A 16,305-nucleotide genomic window follows, 5' to 3' on the forward strand; every position below is an offset into this window, starting at 1 on the left:
TATGCAGTCTACGGTGACCGGGCAGGCCGACATGTTGATAAACATTGCATAGAGTCATAGAGGTATAAAATAAAAAAATATTAATAAAAACACAAGATAAGGCACAGGTTGTTTTTCCAGTGCTTGGAAAGACGGCCACTATATCTACGTGATGTTTGCCTTCCCAGGCTACCAAGGAGAAACAAGCAAGTACAATATTAATATTTTACAAAAAGTTTAATGCTCCTTACAAGTTTTAGTTGAAACCCTGTTTAATATAAATGGTTAAACATGAACACAACCTACAAATGAAAGCTTTTTAAATTGGAACAGAAGATTGACAGATTCAAATTAAACAATAATTGTACGTAACTCTGTTTAGAGGAAGAACCTGAAAATAGGATAGGATTTTCTTGTTCTTCCATTTGAATGGAGGACTATTTAGCAGTGATGGTCTCGCGAGTAGTAAAGTAGCCGAATTCATGATTCTAATGAGGCTTAATTGCCTCAGGTGTGTGCATGGGAGACGGAGTTAATTACCCAGATGTCTGGCGCTTCTATGCGTATCACACGCTCCCATGCGCCTAACGGGACGCATTCCACGACTCAATACCGCACACTTCCTCCTTCCGGCCGAAGGAGAAAGTGCGCGGTATTGAGTCGTGGAACACATCCCATTGGACGCGTGCAAGCGTGTGATACGCATAGAAGAGTCGGAAATCTGGTTAATTAACCCTGTCTCCCATGCACACATCTGAGGCAATTAAGCTTCATTAGAATCACGAATTCGGCTACTTATCTACAAGTGAGCCCATCACTACTATTCAGTATGGATGATCAATGAGATAGACCTTTTTGGTCTATATTGTATGTTTTTTTTAACAGAGGTTTGTATACGGTGTGCCTCTGAGGAAGCGGCTTTTAGACCGTGAAACACGTCAGGCATTTTTTTATGTGAATTGGAACCTTCAGATTGTATCCATACGTCTTGTCTGCAACTCTGAAGACGTGCTTTGATTGAAGAATAAATAGAGACACTGTTCAGATAAAACCCCATTTTCTCTTGTTTGTCTGGAAACTGTATACTGCAGCATTTAGGGGTGGAACAGAACTACTGTATTACTACTCATTTTATTGGTGTCAGTTTCCCAAGTATGCCCTGTTATAATACTATATGCAGATAACGTATCAAGGGGTCTCTGTCTGCTCACGGGGTTTAATTGAAGTGATCTTCAGAGTACAGTTAGGCATGCATTAGTAGGCATTTTCAACAGATTAGATATTGGATACAGTAAAAACTATTTTTAAGCTACTGCTGGGGGCATTCTGATTTCCTCAGTTTGGCTCCAATGTGATTCTTACCTGATTGAACATAAATCTGATAGTGCACGCCTTCTTGTATAGAAAATGCATGTCAACAGTTTATAGAAAATTCAGTGCCGACTGTATTTATTGCAAGATACTTAAACGCATTGAATACATGCCTAACGCAAGGTCTGTGGGAGAACATAAGAATGATGGGCTTACATGCCTACTTCAAGGGGCCAGTATCTGCTATAATTTTAAACTGCAGTGACAGTAAAGCTGCATGTCAGCAGCTTTGCTGTCCTTGAATTGCTACTCCCCCGTCACTCTTACTTGAGGGGGGTTGCTTTGCAGCGCTCCCTGTTGCTGGCATGTCCATTGAGTGTTGCATGTATGCAATGACATGCAGCATATAAGGGAACAGACTGGCATACCAGAGGTGCACCAATCCAAGGGTAGGGAAAGGGGTTACATGGGAGGAGGTGGCTAGGAGAGTGCCTGGGGACACTGCAGCCTCTGTGGCAGTATGAAGATGTCTAGACGAAAAACTGATTTGGCCAGGCAAGTATGCTTCTTGTAATATAAACATTCCCCTTCTTGGAAGCATCAGGCACATCACTGTGGACTAAAGAGCACCTAAACGTCTGCTGAGCAATCATAAGTATAAATCACTATTTACTGGCTCACCCTGTGGTAATAAGAACTGAACATAAATAACCACAAAGCCAAATATTCTCCAATAAGAAGATGGTGTTCTAGACCTTCTGTAACAGACACAGGCTGTAATCACTTGCCTTTAGTGACTAGTCACATGCTTCACTTTCCCTCTGCCCTGCAGATTGTACAGCTTCGGTATGGCCCTTATTGGCACTGTCATTTAGCTTTTCACTAAGAGACAACAGATTTTATTTAACATTTGCCTAAAGCATTACCTGCAGCATTTTTTAGTCACTAGATGTCAGCTCACATCAACAGGACAATAAAAGATGCTAAAGCATGAAACCCTCCATAAGGTAGTAAGTACCTTGTGGCAATCAGAAGAGTAGTCTCCATTACTCTTCTGATTGCCATCACTCAGGACACTTAAAATGATAAATGATCTGAGATCACCTCCAGCTTCCAGTTTAAAATAGCCTCTTTATTCAAGCTGCTGAGACATACAGCTCCCATGTATGGAATCTCATAGGTTCTTAATCACAGCCAGTTCCAACAAGATCCAATCTTCAGCCAAATCTTATTTTTGTCACTTCAATTTCAGAAGCAGTGGCAATTGGTCAGAAGTCATGTTTTGCGTCATGTGCTTGAGCAGTGTATTGTTAAATAAAGTTACCTCCCAATTCTTTGAATTGTAGGGTTCCTATACACCTTCAAGCTACCTCTGTGCCAATTTGCAGCCCGAGCCCCGCTGGCTCACAAGGTAGGTTTGTATGCCAGATCTTGGAAACTGGAAGGGGGGGGGGTGCAATTCAGCACAGATGTAGCTCTGGGGGATCCCCCATCCCCTCAATTTGAGTATAGGAGGCGTAGCTGGGGAGATATCAGTAGCATGTGCTGATATGTTCAGCGCATGCGCACAAGAAAAAGCAATGAGGAAGCAAGAGAAAAGGGATCCTGCTGCGCATGCACACAAGAACGATGGCATGGCAGCAAAACGTGACGGGCAGCAGAGTGTCATTACAGGGGCATTTGCATTGTGGTCTAGGTCTCTACTGGCCTGTTCTTTCTGCCGGTTCTGATGATAAAGCTTCCCAAAACTGAGAAATAGCAGTAAAAACTGGAGAAAGGTTCTCAATCCCTCACACTCCTATCAAAAAAGATTTAGCTTTAGGAGTGGATTCGGCACTCAAAATATACAACAGAGACAACCTGCAGTGTCAAGAATAAGCCTCATATTATACTGTATGCTAGATATTTTTCTTTCAGATTACCTCAGTTCCGGTATCACTATGCCTACAATTTGTAAAACGAGAAAATACCTTTATAGAGTTATTAATAGGAAGGTGGGATTTGTAAGCCAATGGTGGCAAGAGTTCCCATTTCACATGTACTAAGAAAGTCATTCATGCCACGTAAAGTGGCCTACACAATGCAGGTCCAGACCCATTTCACAATCACATGTTCAAGATTCTACTACTTGGCCTACTAATAACAGGTTATTCAAGCAGAAGCCTAATAAATGACCTATATCTAGTGTCTAACATTTTAAAGATTGGGTTTTCACCAGACACTGCAAGCCTGAAATCAACTTGTGGAATACACTAACTATGCGATGCATTGGCCCCAGTTTCTTAACGAAATTCAGCTCGCCAAACTCTTCAAACTGTGCAGATTAACTGACTGAGTAAATCTGAACAGACTGAAGTGCAGTTCATATAAACATCAAACATGATTTACTGCCATTCCCCTGCAATGCACAAGAGTTTGGGAACGAATACTGTAGCATGTACCATTCTGCACCTTCCAAGGATTTCTTGTGGTGAACCAGCAATCAAGTTACTGCTTGACATCAGCTGTATGTGGCAGCTGCATGCTGTACCAGTAACCACTGTCAATCATATACTAAGAGACCTGTGTGTAAAAAGGGGTAAATGTACAGCACTTCTGTGACATCTTAGGTCTAGGTTTCAATACTCTTCTTCACACCTTGCCAAATCAGTTATTTTCCATGGATGAAACTGAAAGAGGAATATTTAAAACAATGCAAAATATGGGTAATGTACAATCTGGAAGAATTTCGATGTTTATAAATTTGTCACCCTAGATTACTTCTTCAGGAGGTTTTTCAGGTTTGTGCTGGAATCAGTACATGGCAAACAGGTAAGAATAATCGCCAGTGTCCGCAGTCTTCTCTTGTCCAAACCTCAGAAGCCAATGACTGCATCATTTCTGTTGAGTGGAAGTATTCTTTTATTTCAGCTTCTAGAAATTCCAGATTGGAGTTTGTTCTTCGTGTTGCATGGCAATTCCATTTCCAGCCGTGCTCCTGAGGGGGATCAGTGGCAGTGTCCCATTCCATTATAATAATTATTTTAATCCAGAAAGTGGATGGGCAATTGGGGATAATATGCACACTAATGGTGATAAACGAGTTTATACAGTGAATAGAAATGCCACATTAAATGAACTCGGCACAAACAGCTAAACACAAAGTGAAAACATGCTTACATGTTCTGTTTCACCTGCCAATAGCTTTGTATAATTCTGCTCATCCAATCCCATCATTTACACAACTGCACCACCCTACACTGCTATTTGTCGAGACCGTACAGTGACTAAACAACACATAGATAAATAGGAAATACTGCATATGAATCTTTTCTAGTTACCTATTGTATGAAGACAAGTAACATCGACTATTTAAAACTACAATCGGCACTTGCTCTGATGTACCCTGAACAATCAGCATAAGCCAGTTTATGGACTGCTTTGGCTGCAATGGAGGATCCTGTATGATGCTTCAGTCTTTAGTGTTTGGCAGTAGAGTTGTGAATTCCTACTTAGATTCAGCTTCAGTGTCAGTGTAATAATGAAGGTACAGGACGGTGACACAAGAAACTACAGCATCTCTGCCTGGCTGTGCGAATCCCAACAACGACAACACAACAAAACTATTGGCAGATGAACAGTCCACATGCATGTATATCACCAATGTATTCAGTGCCTTCCTCAAGTTCCACTTTAATTGCTTGCACTACAAAAATCTGTTTTCTTTGTAAAAAGCATAAAATTATAAAGATAAGCTCTGTATATAAAATTACATATCATGCCATAGTTCTCCTAGGGTTTAAGTGCTCTGTTCAGAAACATTTTGATTGTACAGCAGTGAAGAGGTAAATAAAAAGATTGCCTTATCTTGTTGCTTATGATGTCATATGACAGAACTGGATAGCAAAAATAGGACTTAAAATAACATACTTTTAACAAGGAAGGGGGGGGAAAGCAGAGCTTTTCTGCTTCGTTCCATAATATGCTCTCTACTTCCATGTGTGGCCCGGCCAGCCCTGTCCAATGTGTAAGCCACTGGCAGCCTACAAAGTGCAAATAGCCCAAATAAACTCTTTAGGATGTAATGTGGCTTTTAAAGCATTTTCAGCAATTAGTCTTTGTTTGTTGAGGCCAGCAGACACATAGCTGCACTCCTCACATGAATCCATTGGTTGGTAAGTCCGGGAATATTTTGGGGTTTGCAGGAAGGTGGGGCTGATTATGGGACAGTACGTGTGGGGCACTTTGAGTGCTGTTTACCATGTCCATAGGTGCTGTATAGGTGCTGCTCACGCTTCTGCCACCAAAACCATTTGGGAACTGCTGTACAGAACATAAAACAAATTATTATTACCACGATAAGCATTACTAATCTACATTTCTAATAATGCACATCAGTTTTACATTATTACAGCTACATTACCATTAATGCACATCAGTTGTCCACTCTAAATAAAGCAGGATTCCAGCATTACTTCTAACTTTTTGATTATCAAAATCCTTACAAACCCATATGGAGGACGAGCCACAGTTCATTCTGGGGCAGTTTTTTTTCTTTTCCTGCAGCCTGAGAGAGGCTTCCTCCAGCAGTTTTAATTTACGATCTGCATCTCTGTCAGTCTGTGCTAACGCTCAGAAAGTTTGTATGATTGATGCCAGAGACGGACAGAACTGCAGATCAAAAATAGATGAATAGATGGGGGAGCTTCAAAATTCAGTGCCATTGTTCCCGATGGCCACGATAAACAAAATAACACAAGTGAAAAAAGAAGAGAGAAAAACAAAACAAAACAAAAACAGAAGAAACCAACATTGCATTAGAAGAAATAAAAGCCTAGCCCTATAATCTACCTCTCACCCTCTATCAGGTTGTCAAAAGATCCATGCATGGCGCAGGGCACTTAGGACATACAGGTAGTCCCCCACTTACGAACGCACGACTTACAAACGACCCGCCGATATGAACGTCATGGATTCTGTGTTTCCATGGGAATAAGTCAATTTTTTTTTTTTTTTTTTTTAGCAAATTGAACTTCCTAGTTTTTGAGAAAATTGATATTAAAAAATTTAAAGAAAAAATGGCTTTTAAACTTGTATAAGCAGGTGCAGAGGGCAGAGGTGACACAGAGGGGGACACTGGAGGCACAGAAGAGGTACAGGGGACAAAGATGGCACAAAGTTCCCACTTGAGAACAGATTCAGGTTAAGAATGAATCTACAGTCTCTATCTTGTTCGTTAACCGGGGACTACTTGTACTTATATAGTATAACAAATATGACATAAAACAATGACAAATAGACCTTGTGAATTATTTGAAATGAACTATAAAGGCAATTTATAATTGTAGACTTGGAAATAAAGTAACAGTTTTCTAATAAACTTGGTACCTAACTTCCAAAATACATTCTGATGGTTACAAATTTATAAACTATTAATAGCAATTTAATAAAATGCAGAGTTGCATGCAAGAGACCGTTCCTGTTTGTCTCTCACACACAAGGACACCTCATACACTAACAGAAGCAAATTGCTTCTGTTAGTGTATGAGGTGTGCTTGTGTGTGAGAGACAAGCAGGAACGGTATCTTGCATGCAACTCTGCATTTTATTAAATTGCTATTAAAAGTTCATAAATTTGTAACCATTGGGGTGTGTTATTTGTGCAATACTTGATGTAGAAGGTTGGAGGAACCTTCGGTAACACGCAGGTTTTTATGGTATACAACCATCAGCACCATTTTTTTTTAATTTGACTAATTTTCCAAAATAATTTGTTTAGGGGTTGAAAAGACATCCAAAACCGCACAATAAAATGTGCACATCACTGTACCCAAGATGTTTGCCAACTGCAATTTGTAATACAAACAAAGGTATGCTTGAAGGGCAAGGCTGCATGACTGGCAGTAAGGTCTCCTTAATAGTACATCTGAGTATGTTTTGAGAAATTTAAGCATTTGACAAATTGCATATACATAGAATTTGCCATATAACACACATTTTTCCCAAAAATTGCAGCCAGAAGTAGTTCTAACAAAATGCACTGCAAGAACGGGCAAATGCTGCAATGTAATTCTAAGTAAACAAAAACATGCACCAGTGCAAAAAAAAAAGCAAACGCATTTAGGTGAAAGTGAAAAGGATTTCTAGTGTGAGGCCAAAAAAACCAAAAAAAACAAACAAAAAAAACAAGGGACTTCAAGCACAGGATTAAATGCCAGATGACACCAAGGCAGGTTTAATACACAGTAAACTTACCACATACTAGATCATACATGTTAAACTATAGCCCACAGTGTCATCAAATTTGGCCTGCAAGTGGTTTCCCTCACTTTGTAATGTGTTTGCCCCCACATGTCCCGGAACCATCCTGTGCTCCCCCTACCTAGCAGTATGAAATGCAGAGTATTGGAGTTGGACAACTCTCTACTAAACTAATACACAAGAGACATTCGTTAGCAACATATATGCAATAAATGGCAAAAAAAAAAAAAAAAAAAGATGATTTTAAAGAGAACTCAAGGTGGGTTTTAAAAATCCTAATTGAACACAGAGGCTGGGTCTGCATATAATGTCCAGCCTCTGTTGCTATATTGTTCTCCCCCAGACCCCCCCCCCCCCTGCTTGCCCCCATAAATCAGACCGCTGTGCTAGCGACACACAGCATGCCTATAGTGGCCATGTAAACAGCCAGCTGTCACTCTCGCTGCTCCCCCGCCTCCTCTATATCTCCGCTCCCCGTCTGCGTCCCTTCCTTCCCTGCTGATTGGAGGGAAGAGATGCAGGCGGGGAGCGGTGACCTAGAGAAGTCGGAGAGCGGCGAGAGTGACAGTGGCCATGTAAACAGCCGGCTAGCGACACGGTGCGTGTCACTATCACAGCGGTTTGATTTATGGGGGCAAGCAGAGCGCGGGGGGTCAACAATATAGCAACAGAGGCTGGGCATTATATGCAGACCCAGTCTCTGTGTGCAATTAGAATTTTAAAAACCCACCTCGGGTTCTCTTTAATGTTTAATTTATGCTTTAGGAATGAAAATGAAGCATGAATTCTAGGAAAAATATACATGTGATTATTACTTTTTACTTAAGTAGAAAAGCTTGAGAGCTGCTTACTTTGTTTATTAACTGCTGTTGTACTGGCAGGCCAGCATTATATTGCATCTGATTCATGCAGGACGGCTGGGGTTCAGGGAGGCACTGATACATGGACACAGCACCAGAGTAACAAGACTGATTGTTCATCATAAATGACTGTGCATTTAAGCCACAGTCCGGAATTTCAGGAGTCTGTGGTAAACAATCCAATAGTCCATCCAAGTTAGATGGAGCTGAACACACTGACTGCTCCACATTTCCCAGATCATAGTCCATCTGTGTAATGTTAGAAGGCAGTGGCACTGAGGACATTGTCTCCTGGTAAGGCATATATTCCTGCTTGCATGTGTATGGAGTGCTGCTAAGTTCAGGTTTGTAATAGTCCGGGACCACACTGTTGATGCTAGGAACATATTGCTCAGCTGGCTGATCTTGGTATGCGAGAGGAACACTGTTCACAGAGTTCCAGTTAGTAAGAACACCATTGACTTGCATGTGCTTCATTTTCTGACACAATTGCTGTGGTATTATTTGGTTTGGCTGCTGAGGAAGCATATGTGGAGAGTCAAAGCTCGGTTGTGCTACATTGTTGGAGTCCTGCATGCAAGGCATCTGCTGAACAGCGTTCATAAACATACAATCTGCCTTTTTGTTTAGAGATTCCTGCACATAACTTAGGATTTCATCGGCCATGTCGATATCCCCAATGTCTTGGAAGTCGTTTCTGAAAAACTCTTCATCTTGCTGTATCATCTCAAGGTCATCAAAGTTAATGCCCATAGTCCTCATAATGTTGTAAAGCTCATTGTTTTGGCCCTCTGGCAGGGTTTCCACCTGGTCTGAAGAGAAAGTGGCACCTTTGGCCTGTGGAAACGGTGTGGCCCCTGGCTTGAGGGTGTTGTTGGTCACAGGTGGCAGACTGTCCTGCCAGGTACCGGTAAAGTTGCTCACGTCATTTCTGCCATCTTTGTAAAAACTATCAAAGCTGAAGGTGTTTGAAGCTGGAGGACAGACGTACAAGGACTCATCCTGACTCAGCATGTCACCGAGAAGGGAAGAAGGCTTGAGGGATCCATCGCTTACTGCTGCTTTGCCTTTACTTGAAGAACTTTTAGGTTTATTTTGTGTGGGGCCCATTAGGCCTTGGAAAGGAATTGAGTTCTCATACAACACTGCCTCACCAGTCGCAAAAATGAAAGGCAGCTGTGAGCTTCGCTTTCTTAAGTGCTCTGCTCCTTCTTCCTCTCTGAAAGCAAAAACAAACACAAGATATAAGGAGTACAGAAAATGACTTCTGGGGGGGAAAACTGTATTTCACAAATCCTTGGCTATCTGTTGTGTAAGGAACTGAAAACATTCTACTTTCCCCTGTTGTGTATCATATTCATATGGGAAAAGAAACTTAGGTACAGAAAACATTATAGTGGACCTAAACTCTTGCTCAGGACAGAAGGAAAACAGATAAATGCACCATGTAATATTTAGAGAGAGTTTAGCCCCTCAAATTCCCCCTCATCTGTGACTAAGCACAAATTGTAATTTGATCCCTCAGCTGTGTCAGCTGACTGCCACGGCAGAGAGCCAATTGATAAACACAGGATGTTAACAATATGTCTGATTCCATGAAAACAGGAAGTAGACACCCTGCAGATTTATATCAGCTGAAACAAAGAAAGGTTTTTCTTTAGAGGTCATTATGCTGTTGCATATCTTTTAGAGCAGAGATGAAGTTCTGAGTTCAGGTACGCTTTAAAGGGAAGGTTCAGGGACTATCTAAAAAAAATAAAAATCCATTTCCACTTACCTGGGGCTTCCTCCAGCCCGTGGCAGGCAGGAGGTGCCCTCGGCGCCGCTCCGCAGGCTCCCGGTGGTCTCCGGTGGCCGACCCGACCAGGCCGGCGGCCAGGTCGGGCCTCTTCTGCGCTCCATGATGCGTTCCACGCCGGCGCGCTGACGTCATCGGACGTCCTCCGGGTTGTACTGCGCAGGCTCAGAACTACTGAGCCTGCGCAGTACAGCCCGGAGGACGTCCGATGACGTCAGCGCGCCGGCGTGGAACGCATCATGGAGCGCAGAAGAGGCCCGACCTGGCCGCCGGCCTGGCCAGGTCGGCCACCGGAGACCACCGGGAGCCTGCGGAGCGGCGCCGAGGGCACCTCCTGCCTGCCACGGGCTGGAGGAAGCCCCAGGTAAGTGGAAATGGATTTTTATTTTTTTTAGATAGTCCCTGAACCTTCCCTTTAAGGGTGCTTCAGTGGGAACAGACTGACTAGTATATACAAAACACAGTAAGGTTCCACAAACTTTGATTCATACAAATGTGTATTCAACAACCAGTTGTTTATATAAAATTCTTATTACACTGCGCTGATATATACATAAAGGCATTCACTCTAGCCAAATCTTCAGATTCCATATCACTTGCACCAAGTTACATCTTGATCTGCTTTGTGTCACAAATTAACACTCAAAGGGTGGCAAAAAAATTCCTGCCATTGTGAACATGCATTTTTGGGGGAACCAATTAACATTGCAGTATGTTTATGCAGTTATTAGGATCCCACAAATGCCTGCAGTCTAGGGCAGAACTGTGTCCTCCTGGGTAATTGAGTGGATAATGTGCTGATTGGTTGAGAGTCACAATATTTAGTGAACCTAGAGTCTGACCCATATGAAGGCCCAGTGCGGGACAACCTTTAAATTGCATTGTACTATTTCAGGCTGACATGAACATTTTCTCTATATTGAGAAAATTGTTTTTGTGTTAAAGTGGTATTAAACTCCATATTAACTGAAACAAACAAAACAAAATAAATCATCCAATAAGAATTAATTTAAATTACATATCCTGTTTTTAGTGTTCACAGTCAGATTCGAGAGAAATGTGATATGAAAAAAGGGAAAATCATATTTCTGCTGGTTTACATCTTTACTGTTTCTCTGTGATGCTAAGTTACATTACCCCCCCCCCCCCCACCATCCCCTTTTTTAACCTAGCTTAATGTTAATTTAGTGCTTATTTTACAGATTACTGTCCCTCCCGCAGGAAACATCACTTAGATAACAGGCTTATAGAACAAATGAATTGAGAAGAACATGGAGGCTGACATATTTATTTTCTTTTAGACAATACCAGTTGCCTGGCAGCCCTGCTGATCTATTTGGCTGCAGAAGTGTTTGAATAACACCAAAAACAAGCATGTGGCTAATCTTGTCAGAATCACCTGATCTGCGCATGCTTGTTCAGGGTTTAAGGTTAAATGTTTAAAGGTATTAGAGGCAGACGATAAGTAGGACAGCCAGGCAACTGGTATTGTTTGAAGGAAATCAATATGGCAGCCAACATATACCTCTCCTTACAGTTGTCCTTTAAATCAATGTGTAAACTCTTCAAAGGGAGTTACCTTCTGGTCCTAGTGTCCTTATCTTATATGAAATGGGAAGTTTATGTTACTTGCATTTTGATATAAGCTTGGATGGGGGTGGGGGCCCTTTAAAGGGAACCTGAAAGTGGGAGGGACATGGAGGCTGCCATATTTATTTCCTTTAAATCATACCAGTTGGCTGGCTGTGCTGCTGATCCTCTGCCTCTAATATATTTAGCCATAGATCTTGAACAAGCATGCAGACCAGATGTAGCTATAGGCTTGTTTCTAGTGTGATTCAGACACTACTGCAGCCTAAGAGATGAGCAGGACTGCAAGGAAATGGGTATTGTGTAAAAGGAATTACATATGGTGTACTTCAGGTGTACTTTAAGTCTAACTCTAGGTCATAACGTCATCAGGCTACAAATGCTGTTCTGTGATTGTCGACATTGAGGAGTTGGGCACGCTGGTGGAGGTTGCACTCTGAGGGCCCAGTGAGAAGTGGGTGGCACTACTTTTCTATGCTGGGCGGTCATCCAATACTTGCAGTTTTGAGCATGCTTTTGAGTTTGTTTTTTTGATTGCCAACTTGTTGAACTGTTTTTACACTGTACACCCTGCTGCACCTTACGCTTATTCTATTTTGGTCCTATTAATAATTTTTTAATCTGCCTGCGGCTTAATTTGTATACTCCACGGGTTCTCATGTCTATTCAGCCCCATTCAAACTGTCTACATTTTTACACACGCCACATGCAGAAACTCATTGGATCTGACAGCCCTAGTCAATTATTGGGCTGGTTCATATGTAATGTGGTTTTTATGACAACTTGCTGCCTGTTTTTGCACGCTGCACTAGGCTTTGTAGTCAGCACTGTCACCGCTGAGAACATACCAACATATGTGCATAATAGGCAGCATGGTGGCGTAGTAGTTAGCTCTCTCGCCTTGCAGCACTGGGTCCCTGGTTCGAATCCCAGCCAGGGCACTATCTGCAAAGAGTTTGTATGTTCTCTCCGTATCTACGTGGGTTTCCTCCGGGCACTCCGGTTTACCCACATTCCAAAAACATACGGATAAGTTAATTGGCTCCCCCTAAAATTGGCCTAGACTATAGTACTTACACTACATAATATAGACATATGGCAATGGTAGGGATTAGATTGTGAGCTCCTTTGAGGGACAGTTAGTGACAAGATATATATACACTGTACAGCGCTGCGTAATATGTCGGCGCTATATAAATACTAAATAATAATAATAATATGTGAATGTACCTGGTATGTGTGAAAATGTGTATGTCACCATGGCAGTGGCGTGTGTATGCAGCCTTTCTGTTGTGGACAGGCACATGTAGCATATAAAAAAAATTATGTGATCAGGGTTTTAGTTAATCGTTCCTTAAAAATTTCTTCAGGCTTCTGCACTGTCCCATTATTAAGTTGCTGGTACTCACAATTATAGTGAAGAAGAACTTTCCCGCATACACAATTTCTCCACAGTTTAGTAGCTTGGTAAATGTGTAAACCGAAAATTAGAAAATGTATACTTTTTGAATTAACCTTTTTTTCCCTACTCACACATTTTTGTTGACTAAGACAATTCAGAAACGTTTTCCTGACTCACACCTCAACAATGCAATGCTTCCATCAGAAAATACTGGCTTGTGTACAACTCCATTGCTCACAAAGAAGCGGCAAACACATAACACAAAGAGTGAGTCAGTTAATGACTGTGGCTGTAGATTGACAGCTGGTTAGGCCGACATGTCAGTTAGTCTGACTGTAAGATGAAGGAAGCCACACTCATTTAAAGGCCTTTAAAATTAGTCAGATTGCTGGACTGTTAAAAATGCAATTTTCTGGGAATTCCAAAGTACACCACCCTCAATTTTCTGGGAATTCCAAAGTACACCACCCTTAAAGGGAACCTAAACTGAGAAGGATATGGATTTTTTCTTTTAAAATAATACCAGTTTCCTGACTCTCCTGCTGATCCCGTGTCTCTAATACTTTTAGCCACAGCCCCTCAACAAGCATGCAGATCAGGTGCTCTGACTGAAGTCAGACTGCATTAGCTGCATGCTTGTTTCAGGGCTGTGATCTTGCCACTACTACAGCCAAAGGCATCAGCAGGACTGCCAGGTAACTGGTATTGTTTAAAAAGAAACATCCATATTCTTCTCAGTTTAGGTTCCCTTTAACGACATAATGCATTTTGAATTTTCAACATGCCGTATATACTGCAGAATTCTTTTTTTGACTTGAGTATGGCCTTATTGCTTCTCTGGTGGTCTAATTCCCCCCTCTCACATTGCAATATCTGGGCTCTTGTGGTCCCACCTTCCTGCCCTATACAGTGTTCCCTGGTGTCTAATTGTCACCCCCTCCCTCATACAGCGTACCAGGTATCTAGTGCCCCTCCCCCCCATACAGCATACCTGGAGTTTAGTCGTCCCCCTCCCTCCCCCATACAGCGTACCTGATATCTAGTCTATCAACGGTTTATGATCATTACCAGTGGATCTCTAGCATGTGTGCAGTTTTCCAACATTTGCACCTTTCTCTTAAACAATCCACTCTGGAGTTGGATAATACTCTCTTAACTGGTACTGTACTGGAACATGACCTTTCCAGCTTGTTCTCAACCCTCCCCTTTCCATTGAACAAGAAAAATCAAGCAGCTTGTCTATACAGGTATTACTAGTAAATTGTCATAAACCATTGCTTTAAAGGATACCCGAACTGAAATGTGACATAATGAGATAGACATGTGTATGTACAATGCCTAGCACACAAATAACTATGCTGTGTTCCTTTTTTTATTTCTCTGCCTGAATGAGTTAAATATAAGGTATGCAAGTGGCTGACTCAGTCCTGACTCAGACAGGAAGTGACTACAGTGTGACCCTCACTGATAAGAAATTCCAACTATAAAACACTTTCCTAGCAGAAAATGGCTTCTGAGAGCAAGAAAGAGGTAAAAAAGGGGAATTTCTGATCAGTGAGGGTCACGCTGTAGTCACTTCCTGTCTGAGTCAGGACTGAGTCAGCCACTTGCATACCTTATATTTCACTCTTTCAGGCAGAGAAAGAAAAAAAGGAACACAGCATAGTTATTTGTGTGCTAGGCACTGCACATACACATGTCTATCTCATTATGTCACATTTCAGTTCGGGTATCCTTTAAGCAACAAAACTGACATGTGACCTTTCTTATCCTAGCAGCAAAACTAGAGGGTGCTTTGCTAATACCTTGCTGCTTAGCTGCAAAACAGTTACAGAATAGGCTATACAGAATAGGATATACTGGCTGCTCTGCTGTCACCAGGTAAGACATTGCACATGTACTGCATATCATCACTGTATTTAGCTGTCTGCCTGTTGCTCAGTTTTATTGGAGTCAGGCAGAAGAAACACAATTTCTGGCTGTAGCAGCTGGTACGTTGCTAGTATTACAGAACACACTGATTGCTCTTCAGCGAATGACACAAAGACAAATGGCTGAAGCTGGGCTGTAGACATGACTTATTAGCCTGGGGAAAGTTTGTAACATGAATGTTCCATTATTAGCCTGCAGAACTGCAAAACCATCACCCGGGAAGAAAGGTTCATGACCTAGCTGGGCAGGCAGGATTTACACCACCAGAACTCACGTAAGAGGTCTTTGCGTTGCGATGATGTAATCTGGCCGTCCATTCTTATAGACAAGGCGGGCGTTTGCTTGAACCCAGGTCCATCCTCTGTCTTTTGTGAGAAGTCGGAAAATCGTCATGCCGCTCTCTCCAGTCTTGATCACTAAAAATGAAGAACAGGGTTAGTTAGGAAAATAAAGCTTTCACTAGCGAATGAACATTTTGGCATATATGCAATTAACTTTTTCTCCTGACTTCTCTCCTAGGAGAGAATTTTACATCTTCTCTTTAAAAAACGGAGTATTTTCTTGCTTGCTGGTGGCTTAAAAGGCATTTTATTAACAAGATTTGAAAATATCACCTAGGAGAAAACACAGGATTAAAAGTTAATTGCATCTGTGCTGGGGCCCTGGAGTGCAATCCTAACACCATCCATTCTCACAGAGAAGCCTGCAGCACTCACCTTCCAGCGGCTTATCTTGTCTGCTTCTACCAATACCAACTATTCATTCTGTATTATCTTCATGAACACACACTTCATCCCCTCCCTGATAAAACTCTTACTTGTCAGAATATCAACTCCTTATTCGTCTGTCCTTGGTTGACACATTCATATCTGCTATGCAGGTTTCACTCTGTCTAGCCAACCTACCCATTCAACTAGGCCCAAATTTATTGTGCAAATAATGTGGAAAGTCCCCTCAGAATTTGATTTAGCAGGCAGTTCTGGCACAATGAGGAAGAGGATCAGCACAACTGTGCAGATCAGATAGTGTGACCCAGAGCGACTGACTACATGCTAAAAAGTAGTTACCAGTTTCCGCACAGATTACTCTAAAATTCATAGCTGTACGGCTACTGAGGGCGGAGTCACTGGATGAGTAGTCTTGCCAGTAACCCCATTAAGAAGATATTAAAATCTTGAGGCAGCTACCAGTCG

At 41.9% G+C, this 16,305-nt stretch overlaps 1 protein-coding gene across 3 annotated transcripts in view; it reads right to left on the reverse strand.

Annotated features, from left to right (window-relative positions):
- Positions 1-755: 755 nt before the first annotated feature.
- Positions 756-16,305, reverse strand: part of AHR (aryl hydrocarbon receptor) — a 215,662-nt gene continuing 200,112 nt past the window's right edge. For 2 of the 3 annotated variants that reach the window (XM_068236000.1, XM_068235998.1), the window contains 3 exons: positions 15,387-15,528; positions 8,382-9,609; positions 756-5,592 (listed from right to left, as the gene is read on the reverse strand). In XM_068236000.1, the coding sequence (XP_068092101.1) occupies positions 5,425-5,592; positions 8,382-9,609; positions 15,387-15,528 (1,538 nt within the window). In that variant the 3' untranslated portion in view covers positions 756-5,424. The remainder of the gene's footprint in view (positions 5,593-8,381; positions 9,610-15,386; positions 15,529-16,305) is intronic. The other variant, XM_068235999.1, reaches the window with a different exon arrangement.

The sequence above is a fragment of the Hyperolius riggenbachi genome, chromosome 5 (genome assembly GCF_040937935.1).
Source record: "Hyperolius riggenbachi isolate aHypRig1 chromosome 5, aHypRig1.pri, whole genome shotgun sequence".
Lineage (NCBI taxonomy): Eukaryota > Metazoa > Chordata > Amphibia > Anura > Hyperoliidae > Hyperolius > Hyperolius riggenbachi.